This window comes from Bos grunniens, chromosome 28 (assembly GCF_055505025.1).
Source record: "Bos grunniens cultivar Pamir isolate PY7600 chromosome 28, Bosgru_T2T1.0, whole genome shotgun sequence".
Lineage (NCBI taxonomy): Eukaryota > Metazoa > Chordata > Mammalia > Artiodactyla > Bovidae > Bos > Bos grunniens.
The window spans coordinates 3978585-4000001 of NC_141192.1; the positions used below are offsets into that span (position 1 = coordinate 3978585).

General features: G+C 47.7%; 1 protein-coding gene across 1 annotated transcript in view; it reads left to right on the forward strand.

Annotated features, from left to right (window-relative positions):
* The first annotated feature begins 17974 nt into the window (after positions 1-17974).
* LOC147342761 (anthrax toxin receptor-like) overlaps positions 17975-21417 on the forward strand; it is a 39352-nt gene continuing 35909 nt past the window's right edge. Inside the window, exons 1-2 of the mRNA XM_086381341.1 lie at positions 17975-18177; positions 20221-20292. Coding sequence (XP_086237467.1) covers positions 17975-18177; positions 20221-20292 — 275 coding nt within the window. The remainder of the gene's footprint in view (positions 18178-20220; positions 20293-21417) is intronic.

A 21417-nucleotide genomic window follows, 5' to 3' on the forward strand; every position in this document is an offset into this window, starting at 1 on the left:
TCTGAACCCACTCATTACCTTCACAATCCCAGCCTCCTAAGACTGGGGAACACAGGCGATCACTTTACCGAGGTCATCAGCCTCCCTTCTGCCTCTCCTCCTTTCTCATGTTCCTCTTCTGCCCCTCTCTGAAAACTGGCTCTGACCTCTGCAGGGGCTCTACCCTCTGTTCCTGGGCAGCTGGCAGGGTCACGGGGAGGTTGGGGCTCAGCACAAGGAGACAAAGCTGGGAAGAAAAGGCTGCTTTTCCCAGCTCTACAGCATCTCGGCTGCTTAGCCTGGGGCAGCCCGGCACGGATAACAGAGCCTGTCGGCCTGGACTGAGCTTTCTCTAGGAGGAGGGACGCTTGTGCCTAAAGCCACTGCCCCTAGGTCCAGTCCCAGCTGGTGAGCGTTCCCTCAACGTGATGGTCCTTGTGTGTCAGTCTCTGCTGGTCCCTGCACATCCTCCTGAGGATCTGCGCCTGAACCTCCGCATTTCCCACCAGGAGTCCCTCCACCTAACTGCTGTCTGTCCACGGGCACATTGAGAAGAGAACTCTGGAGCTGCCTGTGGCTCCAGGCCCAGCATCAATCACTCTCAGCCTGACTTGGCCTCTCCTTTAAGCAGCCCTATTTCCTGGACAGGGGCTTTCTCTGTCCCCTTCCCTTCTGCTTCTCACCAGCAGAGCTGTTGATGTGGGGAAGAGCTGGGCAGTGCAGGCCCATGTATGCAGCAAACACACCCTTGGTTATGAACAGAGCTCACTCCTTAAGCTCCCATGTGGACATGCCCTGTACTACTGGGCTTTCTAAAGCCTCTCTCTAATGCTTTCAAGTGCCTGCACTTCCTCACCACAGGTGTGAGATGGAGCCTCAGAGAGTAGCTGTGCCCAAGGTCACAGAGCTGGGAAGTAGGGAAGAGAAGCTACGGGTAGGTGATCTCTACCTCTTCTCTTGCCTGCCTCTGCTCTTGCACCCCCACTCCTCAGGGGCCCCCAGCCCTCCCTTGCCCACCTGTGTATCATGGCTTTTTGTGGTCCTCGCAAAACCCCAGTTCTCTCAGCCAAGGCAGGCAGTGAGGGCTGGGCTGTCACTCCTTGGAGGACTGGGCTTCCTTAACAGGGCTCTGGGCAGAGCCTCTGAGCAGAGTCAGAGGTGGGAGTCTGTGGCCCAGGGCTCCACAGTGGCTCTCTGGGTACCAGCCATGATCTCCTAGCCCCACTCTGGTCCCTATAGATGAGGCAACCTGAGGAGAAGGGGAATTGTGGGGTCTAGTGTGGGGAGTGCATTTTGGGTGCATAAGAAGTGGTCACTCGGGCTAACCCCAGGACTTTGGCACGTGTGCTCTCTACAGTATGAGCCTACAGAGCCCACAACGACTACAACGACCACAAAGCCTACCACAACGACAAGGACGACCACAACCACAGCGCCTACAACTGTCACGACAAGGAGGACGACAACGACGAGGAGGACGACAACGACAACAACGACGACAACGAGGAGGACGACGACGACAACGACTACAACAACAACGACGACGACAACGACAACGACGACGACTACAACAACAACTACAACAACGACGACGACGACAACAACGAGAAGGACAACGACAACACCAACGACTACAACAACAACTACTACAACGACGACGACAACGACGACGACAACGAGAAGGACAACAACACCGACGACAACAACGACGACGACAACAACAACGACGACAACAACAACGAGAAGGACAACGACAACACCAACGACTACAACAACAACTACTACAACGACAACGACAACGACGACAACAACGAGAAGGACAACAACAACACCGACGACAACAACGACGACGACAACAACAACGAGAAGGACAACAACACCGACGACAACGACTACGACAACAACGACGACGACGACAACAACGAGAAGGACAACGACAACACCGACGACAACAACAACGAGGACTACGACAACGACGACGACGACAACAACAACGAGGAGAACAACAACAACAACGACTACAACAACAACGACTACAACAACAACGACAACGACAACGAGGAGGACAACGACAACACCACCAACAACAACGACAACAAGGAGGACGACGATGACAACAAGGACAACGACGACAACAGGGACGACGACTACGACTACAACGACTACTACGACCACAACGACGACGACCACAACAACAACGACAACTACTACCACGACGACGACCACCACCACCACCACCACAACCACAGAAAGTACAGTCGTCCCCGAGACTACAGTGCCCATTGTTGTCACCCAGAGCCCGGTTCCTCTCTTGTACCCAACACTTGTCCCATCCCTGGTCGTGGTCCCGTTGCTGCTTATCTGCATCTGCTGCTACAAGAGGGTGAGTGACCCCTGCCTGCACAGCCTCTGCACAGCCCTCACCAACGCCCTGAGGGGCGGGGCACGTGCTGGCCCCAGAACCCTGCCTGTGGGAAGCTTTCTATCAGCTCCAGGGCCCTCACACTAGCAAACAAGGTGCAGACTATCCTCCCATTCTGGGCATAGACACAGCCTGGGCTTCTGGGGGGCCACCTGCCTCATGCGTTAACTTCACAGGGAAGGGGCCTATGAACTGTCCAGACCCCTGAGACCAAGGCTGTCCCACAGGAGTCAGACTCCTGAAGGACTCAGGTAGACCAAAGCCCCAGAAGTCTCTGCTGTTGGGGGAAGAAGAGGGGTCTGCGTGGTCACTGATGGCCCAAAGGGAGAAGGCTGCTGGCCTGGAGAGTGCTAACCTCGAGGCGGCTGTGCCTTTGAAAGCAGCATGGATCCCTGCCCGTCTCTGGTACCTTAGTCACTCCCTCATCAGTCATAATAAGTCACCAGGATGTGCAGCTGCCACCTTTGCCCACAGGAGCTCACTGTCCAGTGTCTGGTCTGGTATTGGCACCTGGGGGACATTGAGGGTAAATGTCACCTTCAGAGGGTGTGTCAGGAACCCTGATAATGAAAAGAGTAGAGACTGGCCCTGGGGAGGGAGGGGAGAAAAAGGGGATGGCCAGCTGGATTTGCAAAGACACAGGCCAGAGCGGGAGAAGAATAGGAAAAAGCAGGGCTGAGAAAGGATAAGCAAAGCAGCGTAGAAGCTAGCAGATCAGATTTCTGCAAGAGGTGAGTGAGGAGAGAAAGCATGGGGAGAAGGAGGTGGACCATCATCCCTGAGGGCTGGGAGGCAGGCAGGGCTGCAGGCGGATGGGAGAAGAGGGGAGCTGGGAGGGGTGTGGGAAGTGCTCTCTTGTCTTCATATTATGTCAGGGCTGCTGATGAAAACTCCCATGTGCAGCCTCTGCCAGGGACCAGGGGCCTTGATCTGCCTTTCTCCACCTTGACTCTACAAGGATGTATTGATTCCCCTTTGAAATCTGAGAAGTCTAAGGCTTAGGAAGATAGTCACAGGTCATGAGCACCTAAGAGATACCCTAAAGCCTGTTTTTTGCCCACTTACTGTTGCAGAGCAGTGTCCCAGTGTCTGCATGGCTGAGTCAGACTTGCCCATGCCCTTTCCACATTAATTATATCTCTTTAACATCCTAGGTCATCAAGGAGCCACCATCAGCCCAGAATCCAAAAAAAGTGAGTGATGTGTTTGGCTGATGTTGAGAGCACGCCTGATGCACACATTGCCTTGCACACTGAGGCCCCCTAATGTGTATGGGGCTATGCCCCTCAACCCTTCCAGCTCCCACCTATCTGAGCAGAGAGAACTGGCGGAAAGAAGAGGGTGACAGGGGGCAGAGAGGGATGCAGATGAGAAACAGACTCACAACATGTCGCCCGCAAACACCATTCCCCAGTTCCCAACACCACCTGATACAGGGCCTTTATCAAGGAATTAGCAATGTGGGGTGGCCTGTTTTAGAAACACCTGTGATCCCTCCTGGAATCAATGAGCTTTTTGTCAGTTCCCAAAGGACTGTGTGTAGGATGTTCCTTCCAGGACGCAGGTGAGCGTTTGGAAAAGGATCCTCAGGTTTCCGGGCCTTGGTCTCTCCCCGCGCGCGATGCATGTTGTGCCCTGTCTCCCTGACCTTCTTCTCCATCTCATTTCAGGGTGGAGGTCTTGGCAGGGTTGGCCCTTAGGGCCTGGGGACTAAGGAAGGAGGAGGGAGTCTTACCTGGCATTGAGCTGTGAGGGGGGCGCAGCCCAGATGAACGCAGAGACAAAGGGTCAGGAGAAAATGCTGTGACTGACCCAGAGTGGGGACCCAAACCAGGGCCCATAAGAAGTAGACCAGGGGCTCATGTCCCAAGAAAGGGAGACCTGGGTCTGAGATCTAGTGGCCAACAGGGTCACTGCTTGGCATTGACACTGGCTGCAGTGGGGCCTGGGGACTGGATCTGCCAGAGGCGGGTGAGTGCAGTCCTGTCAGCTGCTACTGCTACACCCCTGACAGCCTCCATCACCTGGCGCAGCCTTGCACCCGGCTTACCCTACCAGGGAGGCCTCTGGGAACCAAGGGGACAGGATGAAGTTTGCTGATGTTTGGAGAAGAGTCTTTGTAAGCCAAATGGAGCTGATGTGCTTTCACATGGAGGCCACTCTCTTCCTGTGCCGGGTGCTGCTCATCTGTCCTTGATTCTCCCACAAACATTTGCAGAGTGGCAAGTACTTGACAGGTGCCAGGGCAACAGATGTCACGTGTCTGCACCCAGGAGCTGCCAGACAAGAACAGACAATTGTTTCTCTTTCTCACAGCCATGCCCTGCACAGACCACAGTGATTGTCTCCCGATGTGAATGCCAAGAAGACAGGATAAGACAGATGGAGGTGAGAAGGACGCATAGGAAGGGAAGGATGACAGGCTTAAGGCTGGCTGTTTGGAGCAGGGGGGCCAGATTGATCCACATGGACTTGGGCCTAAAAGACCTGGCTTGGATGGAGATGAGCTTTATGGGCTCTGGTCTCCTGCCACTTGGTGACAGAGCAAATCCAGAAGCTCTTCCCACCCGAGTGGCTCAGGGTAAGACAAAGAGTTGAATGTTCATGCACTCACTGCCTCCAGCTGTCCCAGCACCAGGGTCTCCCCTTGAACAGGCCCAGGATTCTGGATGTTGGTGGCTGAATCACAGCTGGCCAATTCCTAGTTCTCACAGAGGTTGTCATCAGCTCTGACAATGTCCTGAATTTCACCAGAGAGTGATTGGATGAGAGAAAAGAAACAATGACAAAGAGCCACACGCAGGTCAGCAAAAAAGAAACGTATGAGCCAAGATCCCACCACGATTAAAATAGCTGTGGGAAGTGCCCACAGCTCCTGTCTGCTCAGTGAGAGAGGCAAAGGCCTTACTGCATGTTCTTGTGGCGCCTGAGATGGGGTGACGGGAAACACCAGAAGGAGGGAAGCTGAGGACTCTTCCCTCTTCCTAGTGACTGAGATCCGTGCTGGCAGGAGGCTGAGAGAGGACAGGGACTCAGGAGGGCCGCAGGTGGCAGGTGCGAGGAAGAAGGAACAAGCATCTCTGGTTCACTTTGCCCTTCTCCTCCTGGTCCTGCCTCTGTCCCTGTGGGTCCATTGCTTCCTCCAGGGAGCTTCAGATGGCAGCTGGAAGGCCAGCCCCACGTCTCCCCTGACAGTCACTGTGGGGGCCCGGAAAGCCAGAGCTCACCTTCCAAGGGGGAGGAAGCCACCTGCCAGGGATTTGTTCCCACTCAGAGGCCCAGCCCTGCATCCTACCTCCACCAGGTCCACTTTCTGGCCTGTCCTTCATTTTCCTCATCTTTCTCTTTCTCCCCAGTATCGGGACCCTTCCCCCTGAGCAGGGAGTGGGTCTCTCCCCAGCCTTCTCCCTCTCTGTCCCCAAATGCAGGCCCTCTTCCCCCTCCTCCATCTCCTGCCCGGTCCCCATGCCCACCATGTTTCTCCTTGAGGACCTCTCCTTGGCTACTGTGTACCTCCTCCAACCTTTGACGGTTGTTTTCTTTTTTCTTTTTTTTTCAAAAGCAGCCCCAACATCTCCTCCTACACCTAAAGCACTGATTTGTTCCAGAATCCAATTCAGTCTGTGACCCACAGAGTCCATCTCCCAACAAACACAGAAGGTTTCCCAGCCCCCTGCCCCAGGTGAGGCCTGCAGCGCTGCCTCAGCCAGTGTGTGGGGACACAGCCCTGGGGACTCGTGGGAGATGGAGGTGATGCTGCTCATCTGGAGGCAGCGTCTGTGCCTGTAGCTTCCTCACAACCACATCTGCTTTGCAGGGAAAACTGGATGTTTTTTATCACTTTCTTCAGTGCTGCAGCCTGGTGCCATGGATGTGGTGTCAACCCAGGGACATGGTAAGCTGGGTACAGTGTGCTCCCCGTGGGCTGGGTTCTTGTTTTTGGTCTTGACAGTTACTGCCTGTGACTGTGGTTCAGAGAGCCTTGTGGGGGCATCTGCTAAGAGGAAAGCCCAAGACATGGAGACCTGGACATCATGAGCCTCCAGATAATTCTCAACATGGTGCCCATGCATTTTCCCTGCATGGTCATCTCAAGGATGTCAGGACCTTTTTTCTCCAGAGCAATGCCCAGAACTTCCAATCCTGAGTAAAAAAGGGCTATGAGGCGTATTGGCCTCCCATCCATCATCCCTCCCCACTACCTACCCACCGCTGTGGGACTGCTGGCTGCACCCCACCCGTGAGACCCTCCTGGGCTGGTTGCTCAGGTACCAGGAGTGGTGGAGGACATGGTGACATGCCCTCCCCAATGTTGTCTGGCCAACACTGACTGCATTTACCAGGTCATAAAGATGCCCTCCTTGCATCAGTGCCTGTGACAATGGGGAGAAGCCAAATCATCCCAGTTGTCATCCTTGGAATTTACTAATAATGATGAATAACAATGGTGCGTCCTTCCTGTGGTCAGTTGCTAAACCAAGAGTGTTTTCACTGCTTTAATCCTCCCAGTAATTGTATAGGTAGATACTGCTATTATCCCAGCTTTGCCAAGGGGGAACTGACCCACAGAGAGGCTGAGTGACTTGACCCAGGTCACAGAGGCTGGGAGGAGCAAAGCTGAGCTTGAATTCTGAGCCTGGCCACCCTCACTGCTCTGCCCCCTTTCCGTTCAGCATTCATGGTCTCATGATGGTTACTCCCAAGCCACCAGAGATCTGCCCTCCTCAGGCCTCCAGATTCAAAGAGGTACTGCTCCTGGTTCACCTGGGAAGCACCTGGGCATCATATTTTGGGGTGTTCTCATGCACAGACCTTTTGTACAGACTGGGCCAGGGATCTGGAGGATGTTCTGGTTCCAGGGTCTGTAGTTAGGCTGCACTGACTGTATTCACTGAATCAGGCAAACACTGGCTCAGGTGGCTGGTCAGGTGGGTGTTAGAAGCTCTGGACAGGCCTGAAGCCCCTGGACACTGTTGGGGACACAGCTGAGGCACGGTCCCGCCCACCAGAGATGCTGCTGGTGATGGAGGCGTCAGTGCAGCTGGGCTCCTGACTGTGGATCAGAATAGAGCTCTCAGGCCCAGCCTTACTTACACAGAAGCTCCATTTTCCATATATCTCTTGATAGCTCCCTGGAGACTTGAAAGTCATGAATATATCAGTGAGTGCCTGCTTGGCCAGATCATAGTCTGTGACAGGGTGACATTTAAGCTAAGAAATAATTAATGAAAAGGAGTTGGTGAAGTGAATATCCAAAGTCCATCTCAACAGAGGAAACATCCAGTACTTTTACCCTGGGGCTGTTAGGCTTGGAGAATCGAAAGGCTGGAAATTGAGTACTGTCTTCATCAGTCCAATGGTCAAGACATTCCCAGGTTACCAGTGTCACCCTATGGTGGGTGGGGGACAGATGAGTACCAGCAGATCAGAGCGTCACAGGAGCACCAAGTCCACACTGCGTGTGGTCAGACATGCACTGAGTCCTCCTGTGGTGAGTGTATGAATGGACACGTCCAGTCATATGTGATTCTTTGTAGATGCTTCGTCTGTTTCTCTGGCATGCATAGGCATTTGGGATCTAATGAAATAAGGCACAGATATCTGCTTTGCAGGGCATTGAGCAGGGATGAAGAAAGGTCCCTGCGGCCTTTTCTGGAGTTACTGACTTCAACCTGCTACTAAGTCTGCAAACTTAGTTTCTTAAATGCTCCAAGACCTACCATGTGTATCTCAAACAGGGATAAAACAATAAAATACCACCGAACCAACAATAATGCACTTATGAAGAATGGTAGGTGTATTTTTGGTGAGGGCAAGGGAGGATTCGGGTGAGTCTGAATAATCCAAAGTCTGGAGTTCTGTTGACAAATCTGATCCGTGGCTCCTACCAAATGTTACATCTGGTGGTGGTTACCACTGTGGCATCCTTATAGGCAGGGGTGACTCTGGCTCCCCATCCTAGCTCACACAAACTCCAGGAGGACAGCAGCGTGTCTAGAATCTCCCACGCTCACTGATGCCCATGTCCTCTCAGCGCTTGGCTGGGAGGATAGTGGAGAAAGGGACCCACTCTCTGCCTCCCATTCTGGAGAAGAACTTGCCCTCTGGGTTCCCACCTTGTCCTACCCTCCCTCCTCACAGTGGGAAAGGGAACCAACTTAGATCCCACCCCAGAAAAGTCTTCCATCACCAGGCATTATATTCTGATTTGTGGTATCTCAGCCCATGTTCCTGTAGGGCTTTTTCCTAAGAAATAAAAAAAAGATATGGTGTGTGAGAGCACCTAGTGTGAAAAAGAAAGTGGAGCGCGTGGGAATGAGGAAGGGAATCTTAAAAGTGGAGGAAATGGAAAACGCGTGGTCTGAGTTGGACCATGTCTGGAAGGAGGTGGTAACCGGGAGACAGAGCCCTGGCATCGTGCTCGGTGGAAACCATGGGGGGAGGTGGAGTGGTCAGCAGTTAGCAAGCCCCTCGGACCCTTGAAGTCCAAGCTGTCACCTCCTCTTCCTCACACAATGGCTAGCACAGGTGGGCTCCTCTCAGTGTCCTCACAGACCCTACTGCTGCTTGGGAAGAAGTTGAGGATGATAAGGGCCCACCCTCTCCTGGCTCTATTGAACCTCCCCACACTTAGTCAATTATTGCTTTGAGGGTGATGAGTTACAAGGAGGATGAACAAAGTAAGGATGGACTTATGGGCCTCAGCCTTCCAGTATACTTCAGAAGGCTTCCTGCTACGGCCCAGCTTGTGCTAAAGACATAATGGTCTCAAACCTGTGCCTTAAAATAAGTACAAACAAAGAGACAATTAATGAGGGGGGTTTATTGTGCAGGAAACTGGTTCACATAGTGGTCCAGTCTTTTGCTGAACTGGACCGTGTGATCTAGCGGTCACTGTGACAGGCCTCTCGTCGGCCTGCGGGCCACCCAGGTCAGAAGTCAGGAGCTCAACCTCGGCCACTCGCCCGTTGTCACAGCACTCCAGGGACATACAAGTAATGGAGGAATCTCAGAGATCAGACATCTTGCTAGAAAAGAAACATGCAAGGTTTATAAGATAGACTGAGTAGGGATAGTTGGAAATATTTGTTGGAAATGAAGTTAAGGGGATAGTTACGGGGATTCATGGAAAAGGTAGGACTTAGGGTGATTCTTAAAAGGTGATTAGGAGCTCGCTAGGAAAACACGGTAAGGAAGGATACTCCAAAGAGAGATAATAGCCAATTATCTCTAGGTTGTGTAATAACTTAGAAATGGTAACCTAAGCTGTTCCAAGAAAGATTTTAATCTGATTGCCTTCATCCTAAGCAGCCCAGAGTTGGTGTCAGCTGCTCAGTGTGCTGAGGCTACCCTTCTTGTCACATCCAGGACACTTAGCAGGGGACTAGAGAGAGATGATGGCAAAGCTAGAAGCAGCTGATACTGTAGATTATGCTGTCCCAAAGGGTCGATGGCAATCTCTACCCAAACTGAGAGATCTGTATGTGCTGCTGCCTCAACAGCCCATCACCCATCTGAGGGCACCATCGTCTGCCCTTGCCCTGTGGGCCCAGAGCTCAGACTGAAGGTTGTGGTGAGGACTCATCCTTTGAGCACACAGTCACCAAGAGAGCCTGGTCAATGCTGGGGCTGCTGTGGCCATCAGCACTCATCCTTCCACAGGCTCCCAGTGCACAGGGGAGCAGACAAGTTCAATGCCAGAGCAAAGGGGACCCAAAGTCAGAAAAACGGGGCTCCATGGGAAAAGTGAGAGTAGATTCCAATGTCCGAACGAGTCTAGACGTGGGAGCACAGACTGGAGGCCCACACCCAGAAAGAGGAGTGGCATCAACAAAGGCTGACCCTGGGAATCCTGAGGGGGTACTGAGCTTGATCTCCTCGAGCCAAGGAGACCACAGCCTTCTGCTCCCAAGTCCAGTGGCTCCTCAGTGATATTCTGTTTCTACCCTTCTTCATACAGGGGAGGTGCATCGACTTTGCCTTAATGAGTCCTCACTGCATGCCAATGCTCTATGGCTCAGAGACCTGCCTTCAACCCAGTCAAGAGTGCCTCCCCCTCAATATCTGCTGCTCACGTTGTCAGCATCCCCCACCGATATGCTCTCAGCCACCGTCCAGGATGTTACCGCTGATCCCTCCCCCAGAGGTCTACAGAAGTACTTTATCTCTCCCGCCCCCATAGCTCAACATCTAAAGAACTTAAAACTGAAAATTAGGAGCCCCTTTTGTACCAAATTAGACATATATATATATATATATATATATATAATACAATATATATCTTGTGTTTTGGATTACAGTCAAAAGGAGCTGGAATTAGTTTCTGATCAGCAGGAGAGTTTCTTGCCTGGGGAGCACTGCTCCTCTGTATGAGACGCAACTGTACTCATCTACCAGGACAAGGCACCCTGGTGTCCTGTGGATGTAGACGTGATGAGTCCCATTCCCACAAGACAGACCTCCATCTGTCACCAAGCGTTGAGATGCATGGGGTGTTAGACGAAATATGCTCTTTCAAGAAAGCCCCAAATATCTGATATATGGAAATAGTCTGGTGTCCATTACTCACTTGCTGTTACTTAATCTCCTGGGTGAGTTACGTAATCTCCCTGTACTTCAGTTTCCTTACTGAAAAGATGTGGATAATGGTGTCTCTTCTAAAAAGAGGGCGACAGTAACTGCTGCAACATGCTCAGCACAAGGCCAGGTCACTTGTAAAGACTCAGGGGCCAGGTCTTTAAGGTCTTCTCTGCTTCACCAGGGAAGGAGACAGTGATGAGCTCAGAGACATCAGCAGGTGTGTGGTGAGTGAAAAGATGTTAGAAAAAATCATCACTGGAACTTTAAGCACTGGATACCATGACAAAGGGTTGGCATACATGAGAATTCTCTGAAAACTGTTAACCACAGGAAGTTAACATCAAAGGCTACCACCCATGTAATCTCCAAGATACCATCAGAAAAGGTCCTTCCACCACTATGTCCTTGACAAACATGAGTTCCCTTCGTGTACCTTAATTTTTCTCATAGAGTTAATTCCTAGTTTCCAATTTCCTATCAGCTCCTCTGATTTTTCCTATCAGCTCCCAATTTTCCAGGTCCCTTCTGAAGAAGCCTTTGAAGACATAATCAGGTTTCTTTGCACACTTATATGCTAGAGGACTATCAGTAGACAAAAATTCATTGTGAAGATCACACAACATGTTTATGAAGATGAATCAATACCCTGGACCAAAGAGTCCCAGATGAGTAGAAGTGGCTACTACCTCAAATGTGTACATACCAGTGCGACAAACAAGGGACCATTAAGAATCAAGTAAACATGAGAAGATGAAAAGAAGTGAATAAAATTCCCTAAAGAAATAGAGATCTATGAACTCTCTTATAAAGAATTCAGTCCTCTTCAAGCAGTTTAGTGAAACGCAAGAAACGTGGACAGACAACTACATGAAATTCAGGGGGAAGATGCACCAACGAAATGAGAAGCTCAACAAAGAAAACAATCAAAAGAACGACTGAAAACGAGAGCTGAAAAATAAAACACTGCGTTGAAGAATAGAATAAAGTATTTCAGCAACAAACTCAAGCAAGCAGAAGAAAGAATCAGTGAACTAAAAGGTAGATCATTGGAAATTATCCTGCCACAGGAGTGAAAAGAAAAAAAATTATTAAAAAGTGACAACACATGCTGGGACATTATCAGTAGAAAAAATAGTGAATTATGGAAGTCCCATATGAGAAGAGAGAGAGAGAAAAGAAAGTATATTGGAAACAAAATGGTTGAAAACTTACCAAACATGGAATGAGAAATACATCTAGATTCACGAGGCCCAAAGAATCCCAAATAGCTTGAGCCTGCAATGGTTACAGGAAATCACATTGTGAGTAAATAGTCTATGGTCAAAGACACAAGCAATTTTTAAAGCAACAAGAAAAAAAAAATGAGCCACCACATGTAAGACACCATCATAACACTCAAGAGAGACTTCTCAATAGAAACTCTACAGACCAGGAGAGAGGGATGATGTATTCAAATACAGAAAGAAAATAAAACTGTCAAGGAAGAATATTGTATCCAGGAAATCTACTCTTCAGAAATGAAAGAGATATTGCAAACATACCAAAGAAACAATAACAAAACAAAGCTGAAGGTGTTCATCACCAGAAAATTTTCTGTATAAGAAATGCTGCAGGAATTTCATCAAGCACAAATAAATGAATAATAATTAGTGTCAGAAGAATGTAAAACTCACCAGTAATGGCTGATCCTGTAATATTGTCATAATAGTGCATAATTCACTCAGAATACCAGTTAAAAGGTTAAAAAATATATTAAACAACCATAACTACAATAATTTCTTACTGGACACAAAACATAAAGTATGTGAGTTGTCATATTGATAACCTAACATGAAGGAGGAAGAAATAAAAGGAAAAATTTAGGTCTGCTATCAGCTTAAAATAGAACATTATAAATATCAGATATTTTAGGTATGCTTCATGATAACCACAAAGAAATAACCTCTGGTAGATATACCGAAGATGAAAGAGGAATCTTAGCATACCCCCTACTAAAAGTTATAAAATAACAAAAGACAGCACAATAAGAATGCAGGATACAGGAATCTTGGGGCTGGTACACTGGGATGACCCAGAGGGATGGTATGGGGAGGGAGGTGGGAGGGGGGTTCAGGATGGGGAGCACGTGCACACCCGTGGCGGACGCATGTTGATGTATAGCCAAACCAATACAATATTGTAAAGTAATTAGCCTCCAATTAAAATAAATTAAAAAATTAAACTAAATTAAATAATTAAAATAAATAAATAATAATAAATGTTAATAGGAGTGTAAACTTCAAAAAAAAAAAGAAGCTAGGGAAAATGGATTTAGAAAACAGTTGAAAAAATTAACAAAATGGCAATGGTAAGTACCTACATATCAATAATTACTTTAAACATAGAGTAAATTCAATTAAGACACATAAAATAGCTTAATGGACCAAAAACAAAAAACAGGTCCAGAAATATGCTGCCCATAAGAGAAGCACTTCAGCCTTAAAGACACACAAGGACTAAGTGACAGAATGGGAAAAGAGACTCCAGCAGAGGGTAAGCAGAAGACAACATCAATACCTATACCTCACAGGGAACGTAGACTTTAAGCTAAAAATGCTCTAGGGAAAAAGGTCATTATATAATGATAAAAGAAAGTCAATCTGTCAAGAAAACAGCAATTGCACACATTTATGCACCCAGCATTAGAGCATCTAAGTATATAAAGCAGTTATTAACAGAACACATGGAGAAATAAGGGCTTCCCCAGTGGCTTAGTGGTAAAGTATCCACCTGCAATGCAGAAGCTGCGGGTTCAGTCTCTGGGTCAGGAGGATCCCCTGGAGGAGGGCATGGCAATCTACCCCAGTATTCTTGCCTGGAGAATCCCATGGACAGAGGAGCCTGGTAGGCTACAGTCCATAGGGTCACAAAGAGTTGGACACGACTGAAGCAACCCAACATGCACGCAAGGAGAAATAAATAATACAGTAAAAGGTGGAGATTTTAACATCCACTCTAAACAATGGAAAAATCATCCAGATAGAGAATTGATAAGGAAGCGGCCGATTTGAAGAAAACCAGACCTAAAGGCCAAATGCATTATATTTCATCCAACAGCAGCAGACTCCAATTTTCTTAAGCGCCTATGGGCCAGTTTCTAAAGTAGATCCTTTTTTAGGCTCCAGGTAACTCTTGATAAATTTAAGGAGATCAAAATCATGGCATGTGTTTTTTCCAAACACAGTGGTATGAAATCAGAAATGAATATCATGAGGAAAGCTGGAAAATCCTCAAACACGTGAAAAGTACATACCACACACGTCTGTACCCAGTGGATCAGAGAAGACTTTTTCAAAACAAAAATAGACAAATATCTTGAACAACGAAAAAGTAAAGACAATATATAAATAAAACCATGTGGTATGCCTCAAAAACTTTTCTAAGGATGCCATTTATAGAAGTAAATTATTATTTTAAGGAAAAAGAAATAGTTCAGCCTAAGGAACTAAATAAGCACAAAGTAGAGTGCAAGGATGGTTCAACACACACCAAACTATAAATGTAACGTCACATGAATAGATTGAAAGAAGAAAGTCCTATGTCCATGTCAGCAGATGCAGAAAATGCATTTAAATGAATTCAACATCCATTACTGATAAAAACTCTCAACACATGTATGGAAGGACCATAGCCCAACAAAAAACTCCATATATTACAGTTCACCAATTAACATCAACCTGGATGTTGATCGAACCCAGGTCTCCTGTATTGCCGGCAGATTCTTTACCACTGAGCCAGAAAACCTTAGAGACGCCACAGAATAAATTAGATATGATCAACAAACTCAGTAGAGTCACAGAATAAAAAGATCATAGAAAAATTACTAGCATTTCTATGGAGTAACAATGTAGGATCTGAAAAAAATGAAGACAGCAATCCCATATACAATAGTATCAATAAAACTTTCATCTATCAGATGAAACAGCTGTATATTAAGAGTATAAGACATTGATAACAGAAACTGCAGAAGGCATAAATAAATGGAAAGATGATTTATATTCATGGATGAGACTAATCAATATCGGTAAATTGTCCAGACTCCCTAATGCCGTTTATGCCTTCAGTGCAATCTCTGTCAAGATTGTTTTAAAGATGGCATTGCATTCATCCCTGCCTTTCCCTGATCAACTCCACAAGCAAGTTCTTGAAGCTAGCACACCCATCTCGAAGCATTTCTTCAGTTTGTGAGACGTTTGCTGGACCACACTCCACTGAGTGTTCTGAGTTTTTGTCATTAAGAAATATGTGTCCTGAGCCCAGGAGGACCTGAGGCGTGGGCAGCTCTGCTCCTTCCTCATGGGGACATCATTTAGGTTCAACTCAGCTTCTTCCTCTTGCCCTGCCCCCTGCCCCACCTGTAAGAGGCCTCACGACTACCTGGCCTGCTCACTATCTTGACAAGCGTTTGTGACATGTGTTTTGTGTATTTCACCTCCTTCCACCCTCCATATACCTGTAGGGTCATCATCATCCTTCACTGACGAGGAGGGCCCAGATCCTGCCTCACTAGCATCCTGCCCAATGTCCCCTGCAAGGAGGTGGCACAACCGGGACTGAACGTCAAGTGTGTGTCCCCAGAGCCTGCCTGTGCTGCGCTGGCCACGTTCCCCTCCCAGAGCCCCCAGTGATGAACAGCCAACCAACCGTGTGACCCAAACTCCAAATGAGGGCACGCTGAGAGTTTAAGCATCCTTTCCTACCTTAACTCTAACTGCTCCTGAGTGTTTACTCCATGAAAAAGTCAGACTCTTGTCTAACTTCCTCGCACTTCTAACAGCTCCTGAGGAAATACAGGACACCCAAATATGTGTCTTTGGGTCTCCTGTGCTTTGTCATCCTGAAAGGACATCCAAACTGCGCCACCGTCAGCATCTGAGCCTCTCCTAATGTCATTTCAAAACGGATTCCTCCAAGGGGATGCCACTGATATCTAAGGTTAGTGTTGGCCAGTGTTCCTTGAAGAGACAAAGGCAGACACATCACTGCCCTGAGTGCCCTTGAACTGACCACTCACCTCTCTCAGCCTGAATTTCTCATCATTATGCTGAATTTGGGCCAAACTATATTCACAGTCCTTTCCAGATCTACCAGTGTATAACTAGAGCTGGGATGAAGCTAGAGTAATTACTTTTTTAAAGGCTCAAAATTAAAATTAGAAAATACATATTTTAAACCCTGAACATAACATAACATAGCAAATGAAATCCAATAAAGTACAAAAAGGGCAATACATCAAGACTAATTAGGGTTCACCCCATAAATGCAAGTCTAATTCAGGTTTGCAGTATTGATATAATTTACCACATTGGCAAAATGGAGAAGGGAAACATGATTATCTCAAAAAAGGAAGAAAATAGTTGGAAACAGTTCAAGTTCAGCATCACAATAGGAGCAGGCTAACAAAAGGCAGCTGCACAAAATGCATTCTCACAACTAACATTACACTCAGTGCTCAATGGGGACGGTGTCTCTCTGGGATCTGAAACTTGACCAGGAAGCCATCTCTGCCTTGAGAGGGTGCCTGCATCAGTGTGGGGAGGATCCTATGTAGTTGCTCTTCTGATCGACGTCCTCTCTCAGAAGCATCAAGTGGTGTCCGATGAGGACAGGGCTGTAAGAAAAATCATGGCTGGGACTTTCGACTCTAGGTACTAAGACATGGGGTCCTACACATGAACATTCTCTGTAAAAGGCTGCTGCCCACATGTAGGTCCACATTCCGGGCTTACCAAGCACATAGTCTTTCAAGAACTAATTGGAAAAGGCTCTGGCACCTGTTAGCTCCTTCAGACAGGAGACTAAATCTCAAAAAGACCACTCACATCATAATGAGGGAAATACAAATGACGACCACAAAGGAAGGCTACATTGATCGGAAAATATATAAAATACGACAATATCAAGTGTGGTGAGGAATGTGAAGCTAGGAAAATCTAATAGGCTCTAGGGAGAAGTACACCAGATTTCCTCAATTCCAAAACACCATTTATATCGGATACTCCATTATTTTAAATACCACTCCAAAAATGCTTTTGATCACTTCTAATGTTTATTTTGCATGTTGAAAGACCTAGACTCATTAGGGGAGGATTTTTAACATATATCACTCTTCCTTTATGCACATAAAAATGAAGAGAATAAAGTAAGTGGGTTAAGGTATTTCCAAAAAGCTTTAAATTCATATTCTTAGCTTTTTGATCATGTTTTATTTAGACTTGTGTATGCCCACATAGAACAGAGAGAAGCCATTGCCACTCAACCTTCCCTGATTTCTGGTCACAGAACCTAGGAGCATCATAAAATAGTTCTCGTTTCTGTGACTTAGTTTGGGGTGATTTGCTACACGGAAGATGACTGAAAATGTCCCACATTCACAAAGAACTTTGACATCCTTGCAGGGCTTCTTTCCCTTCTAGATCCTTCTATCCATCCACTGGGTCACACAAGTAACCACTGCAGCACTCCAGGCTGCCAATTTTTGATCCAACAGTGATGTTCTTATGTAAATCACCTCAGCTGCCTTCTTTCAGTTGACGAAAAGGCAGACTTTTTGAAGGAATTATGACCAAGAATGTTTGGGATAAAGAACAAGTGAAAGCTTTTTCTTACTCCCCAACCATGCTTCCCTACTGGGATGTCAGTAGGCAGGACCCTGAGCAGGCCTACGGGTCACAAAGTCACCATGCCAACCATCCTGTCCCTCATAAGGGACACCACTGCAAACCCTGCCTCCTTGGGGCAGAGGAGGATTGTGCAGAGAGTGGGACCATCCCCCAGGGCCAGCCTCTTGCCTCTTCTGCACTCGGGCAGATATCAGGGGGGCCTACAGCCCAGCACACCTCGGTGAAAGGGTGGAGGCGTGGGGTCCCTGGGAACCAGCGGAGGCAGCAGATGCCACGGCCTGAGATGGCCTGATGGCCAGGGCCAGTGGGACCACGGCGGGTACCAAAGGAAATGGGGAACGCTGGGCCTGGGGTGCTGGGCTCCATGCTCTTTCTGATGCTCGGGCTGCAGCCTCTACCGCTTAGCCGAGGGAGATCCCTGCACCACCCCCCAAACTCGAGAAGCTTCCACCTGGGCTCCAGACATCACGGAAGCACCTGGGAGAAGCTGAAATCCTGCGAGGGTGCCTTTGACCTGTACTTCATAGTGGACGCGTGAGTGGCTCTCCTGCCTGGCCCTGGTGCTCTTCAGGGAACCTCTGTCTGCAGGACCACTTCATGTTTGATTAGACCCAAGGAACAGACCTCTGTGTCCTCCTTGTTCCTGAGTTAGGAGTGCCCTGGGCCTTTGTCCCCTGGGACATTTATATTTTGGAAAGTAAACAAAACACCACAGGGTTTCTGGATGGCTGTCAGTCTCTCCATCAGCTTGACCTGGATCTGTGACCTGCATGTCCCTTAATCAGCTGGAGGGGCAGCTGATTGCCAAGTGCTGTCTTCTCGGCATTTGGGAGAAGCTCACTGTGATTTCTGGGTTTGTTTGGTTTCAGTTTTTTAATTTACCCCAGTGACTTCTATTTCTACTGCCTCCAGAGAGATTGACATGTCATCTGTTAAACATTCTCATGGTGTCACTGCTTACAAGTCCTTTGATTTGCAGGTTCTAAATGTCTTGCTGCTTTCTTTGACAACTTGGACACCCACGTGAATGCTTGTGTTCGCTTTCTGAACAGTTTGGTCTGTCTGCCTATGGCCTTGGGAAACCTGGGCCTCTTATTTTTTTTTTTTTTTTGGGGGGGGGGGTTTCCTCTTTGTTTTATTTATTTATTTAGTTTTTTCTGACTTTCAACCAACACAGGTTAGTGTCCTGGCCTGTGACTTTTATTTATTTATTTATTTATTTAATTTTATTTTATTTTTAAACTTTACATAATTGTATTAGTTTTGCCAAATATCAAAATGAATCCATCACAGGTATCCCCTCTGGCAATCAAGGAAGGAAAGGGAGGGGCAGGGCCTCAGACTGGAGAGGTTGCCTTGGTTCCATTTTCAACACCTCTGTGGGACTGATGATGATGTGTGTGTGTTCATCACTCAGTTGTGTTCAACTCTTTGGGCCTCCATAGACTGTAGTTCGCCAGGCTTCTCTGCCCATGGAATTCTCCAGGCAAGAATAATAGAGTGAATTGCTATTCCCTTCTTCAGGGGATCTTCCTAATCCAGGGATTGAACTTAGGTCTCCTGCATTGCAGGCAGATTCTTTACCATCTGAGCTACCAAGGAAGCCCAGGGCTGAGGATAAATTTTATTCACTCGGTAGTAATAGTAATATGACTCTCAATATCACTGAAGCACTTTACAGTCCCCAAATTCCTTTAAGGCACATCTGCTATCTTTAAAACATATGGAGGCAGAGTAGGGAATGTATTTGCATTTATAATCGACTGGAAAGAGGGCAGGCGCCTAGACATTGGATAAAGTAGCCCAGAAGCTGGTGAGAGTAACAGGACTGAATCCTGGATTCTACAAACGGGAAAACGAGCTGAGGGTCAGGGAGACGTAAGTCTAGAGTATGGCTACAGTGGAATACGCCAGGCTTATCTGAAAGCACAGCACATTCCTCAGGCCCCACTGTCTTAAGCGTCCTCAGTCTCCACCCTGGCACTAAAGTTAAAGACAAAGGGAGCAACTGAAGGAAGAACCAGGAAGGGCCTGAAGCTTTCCCTGCTGGTGGAGTATCATGATGCCAGGACAGCAGTGTCCCAGGCCATGTTCAGCCCCTCCCCAGACAGTGGTCCCAGAAAAGGCCTTCAGTGTCCAGAGTGGCTCAGCTTTAAAGCTGATGAGAAGAAAATGGAAATAAAATGTTATAACACCCTCCTTGGCCTGAGGCCGTGGTGCCTGTTGGAGGCCCATAAGTGAGGGACAGGAGAGCCAACACAGCAGAATTTTTCGATGCATCTTTCCTTATTCCCTTGTCCTGAAGCCTTAAGTACAATGATCAACCCTCCTGGTGTGCCACCCGAAGTTCCTCACCCCCCTGCCCGTGGGTCTGGTTGGTCACCCTCCCCAGCACTCACAGTGATGAAAGTCACCACTAGGGTGACCCACTGAGGTTGCTGAGGGAGTGTGGCAGCCTTGCACTGCCTGGGATGGGAAGGATTTGCTCAAGTTTCTCCTGGAATCTGGGGAGGCAGAAACTGCACCCACTGGATGGATGCTCCTCATGTCTCTGACTCAGGTCTTCTTTGTTTTCAGGTCACAGAAGGCAAAAGATATTTGGGAGGACATTTGCCAACTAGTGGATGAGATAACGACGAAGTACACAAAGTACGGCTGGGGTTCCTCTTCCGGGCTGGGTACACAGCTCTCTAGAGTTGGTGGTCGTGGGTCTTCCTCTTCCGGGCTGGGCACATAGCTCTCTAGAGTTGGTGGTTGTAGACGTCCCTTTGCTCAGGAGCACAGAGCCTGGAGTGTGGGTGTTCTGAAGCAGAAAGGACACAGCACTCTGGTTCTATCAGGTCTTAACAGGTTTCTTGGCTCCTGTCTGTGAGTCAGGCCACGTTGTAAGGGACACAGTCTGCCCTGAGGACCTCACAGATTAAGAAACAGGCAAACCAGTAACCAAACACGGAGTTAAATCGTGCCAAGGTTTAAAACTAAAGTGCAAAGGAATTACTTTCAACTTTAAGGAAAAAGCAAGTATTCTTCTTTTTTGAAAGTCAAGTGTGACTTCCTAGGGGATCTGAATTTTTGGACTAGATTTGAAGAATGGGGAAAGACAGGGTCATGTAAACAAATAGCAGATTTCTTGTCGAATGAGTGATCTGTTTGACTAGAGAGTACAGTTAACTATGGGGAGGGTTGAAAGGTGACTGGGACAGGACAGCATGGGACCAAAACCTTTAAGGCTCATAATGCCAAGCCAAGGGGCTTAAAATTCCTGCTCTGAGCATTTGGGAGCTACAAGCTGATTTTTGAGCAAGTGTCTAATATGATGCATGACGTTCTCCAGGTACCAAAGTCTGCTAACTGTGGTTAAAATGATTTGTAACAAAAACCAAGAGCAGCAAGGAGCATAGCTAGGGACCTATGGTAGCAACTAAAATAAAAATAATGTGGTCAATGGACCACAAGGCAGTGGAAGGAGAGAGAAGGGAGAGACGTGTGGAAGGCTGAAACAAGGTAGAGTAATTTCTTTGAGAAGGCAGAGGAACCAGATATCAAATTGCCAACATCCGCTGGATCATAGAAAAAGCAAGAGAGTTCCAGAAAAACATCTATTTCTGCCTTATTGACTATGCCAAAGCCTTTGACTATGTGGATCACAATAAACTATGGAAAATTCTGAAAGAGATGGGAATACCAGACCACCTGACCTGCCTCCTGAGAAATTTGTATGCAGGTCAGGAAGCAACAGTTAGAACTGGACATGGAACAACAGACTGTTCCAAA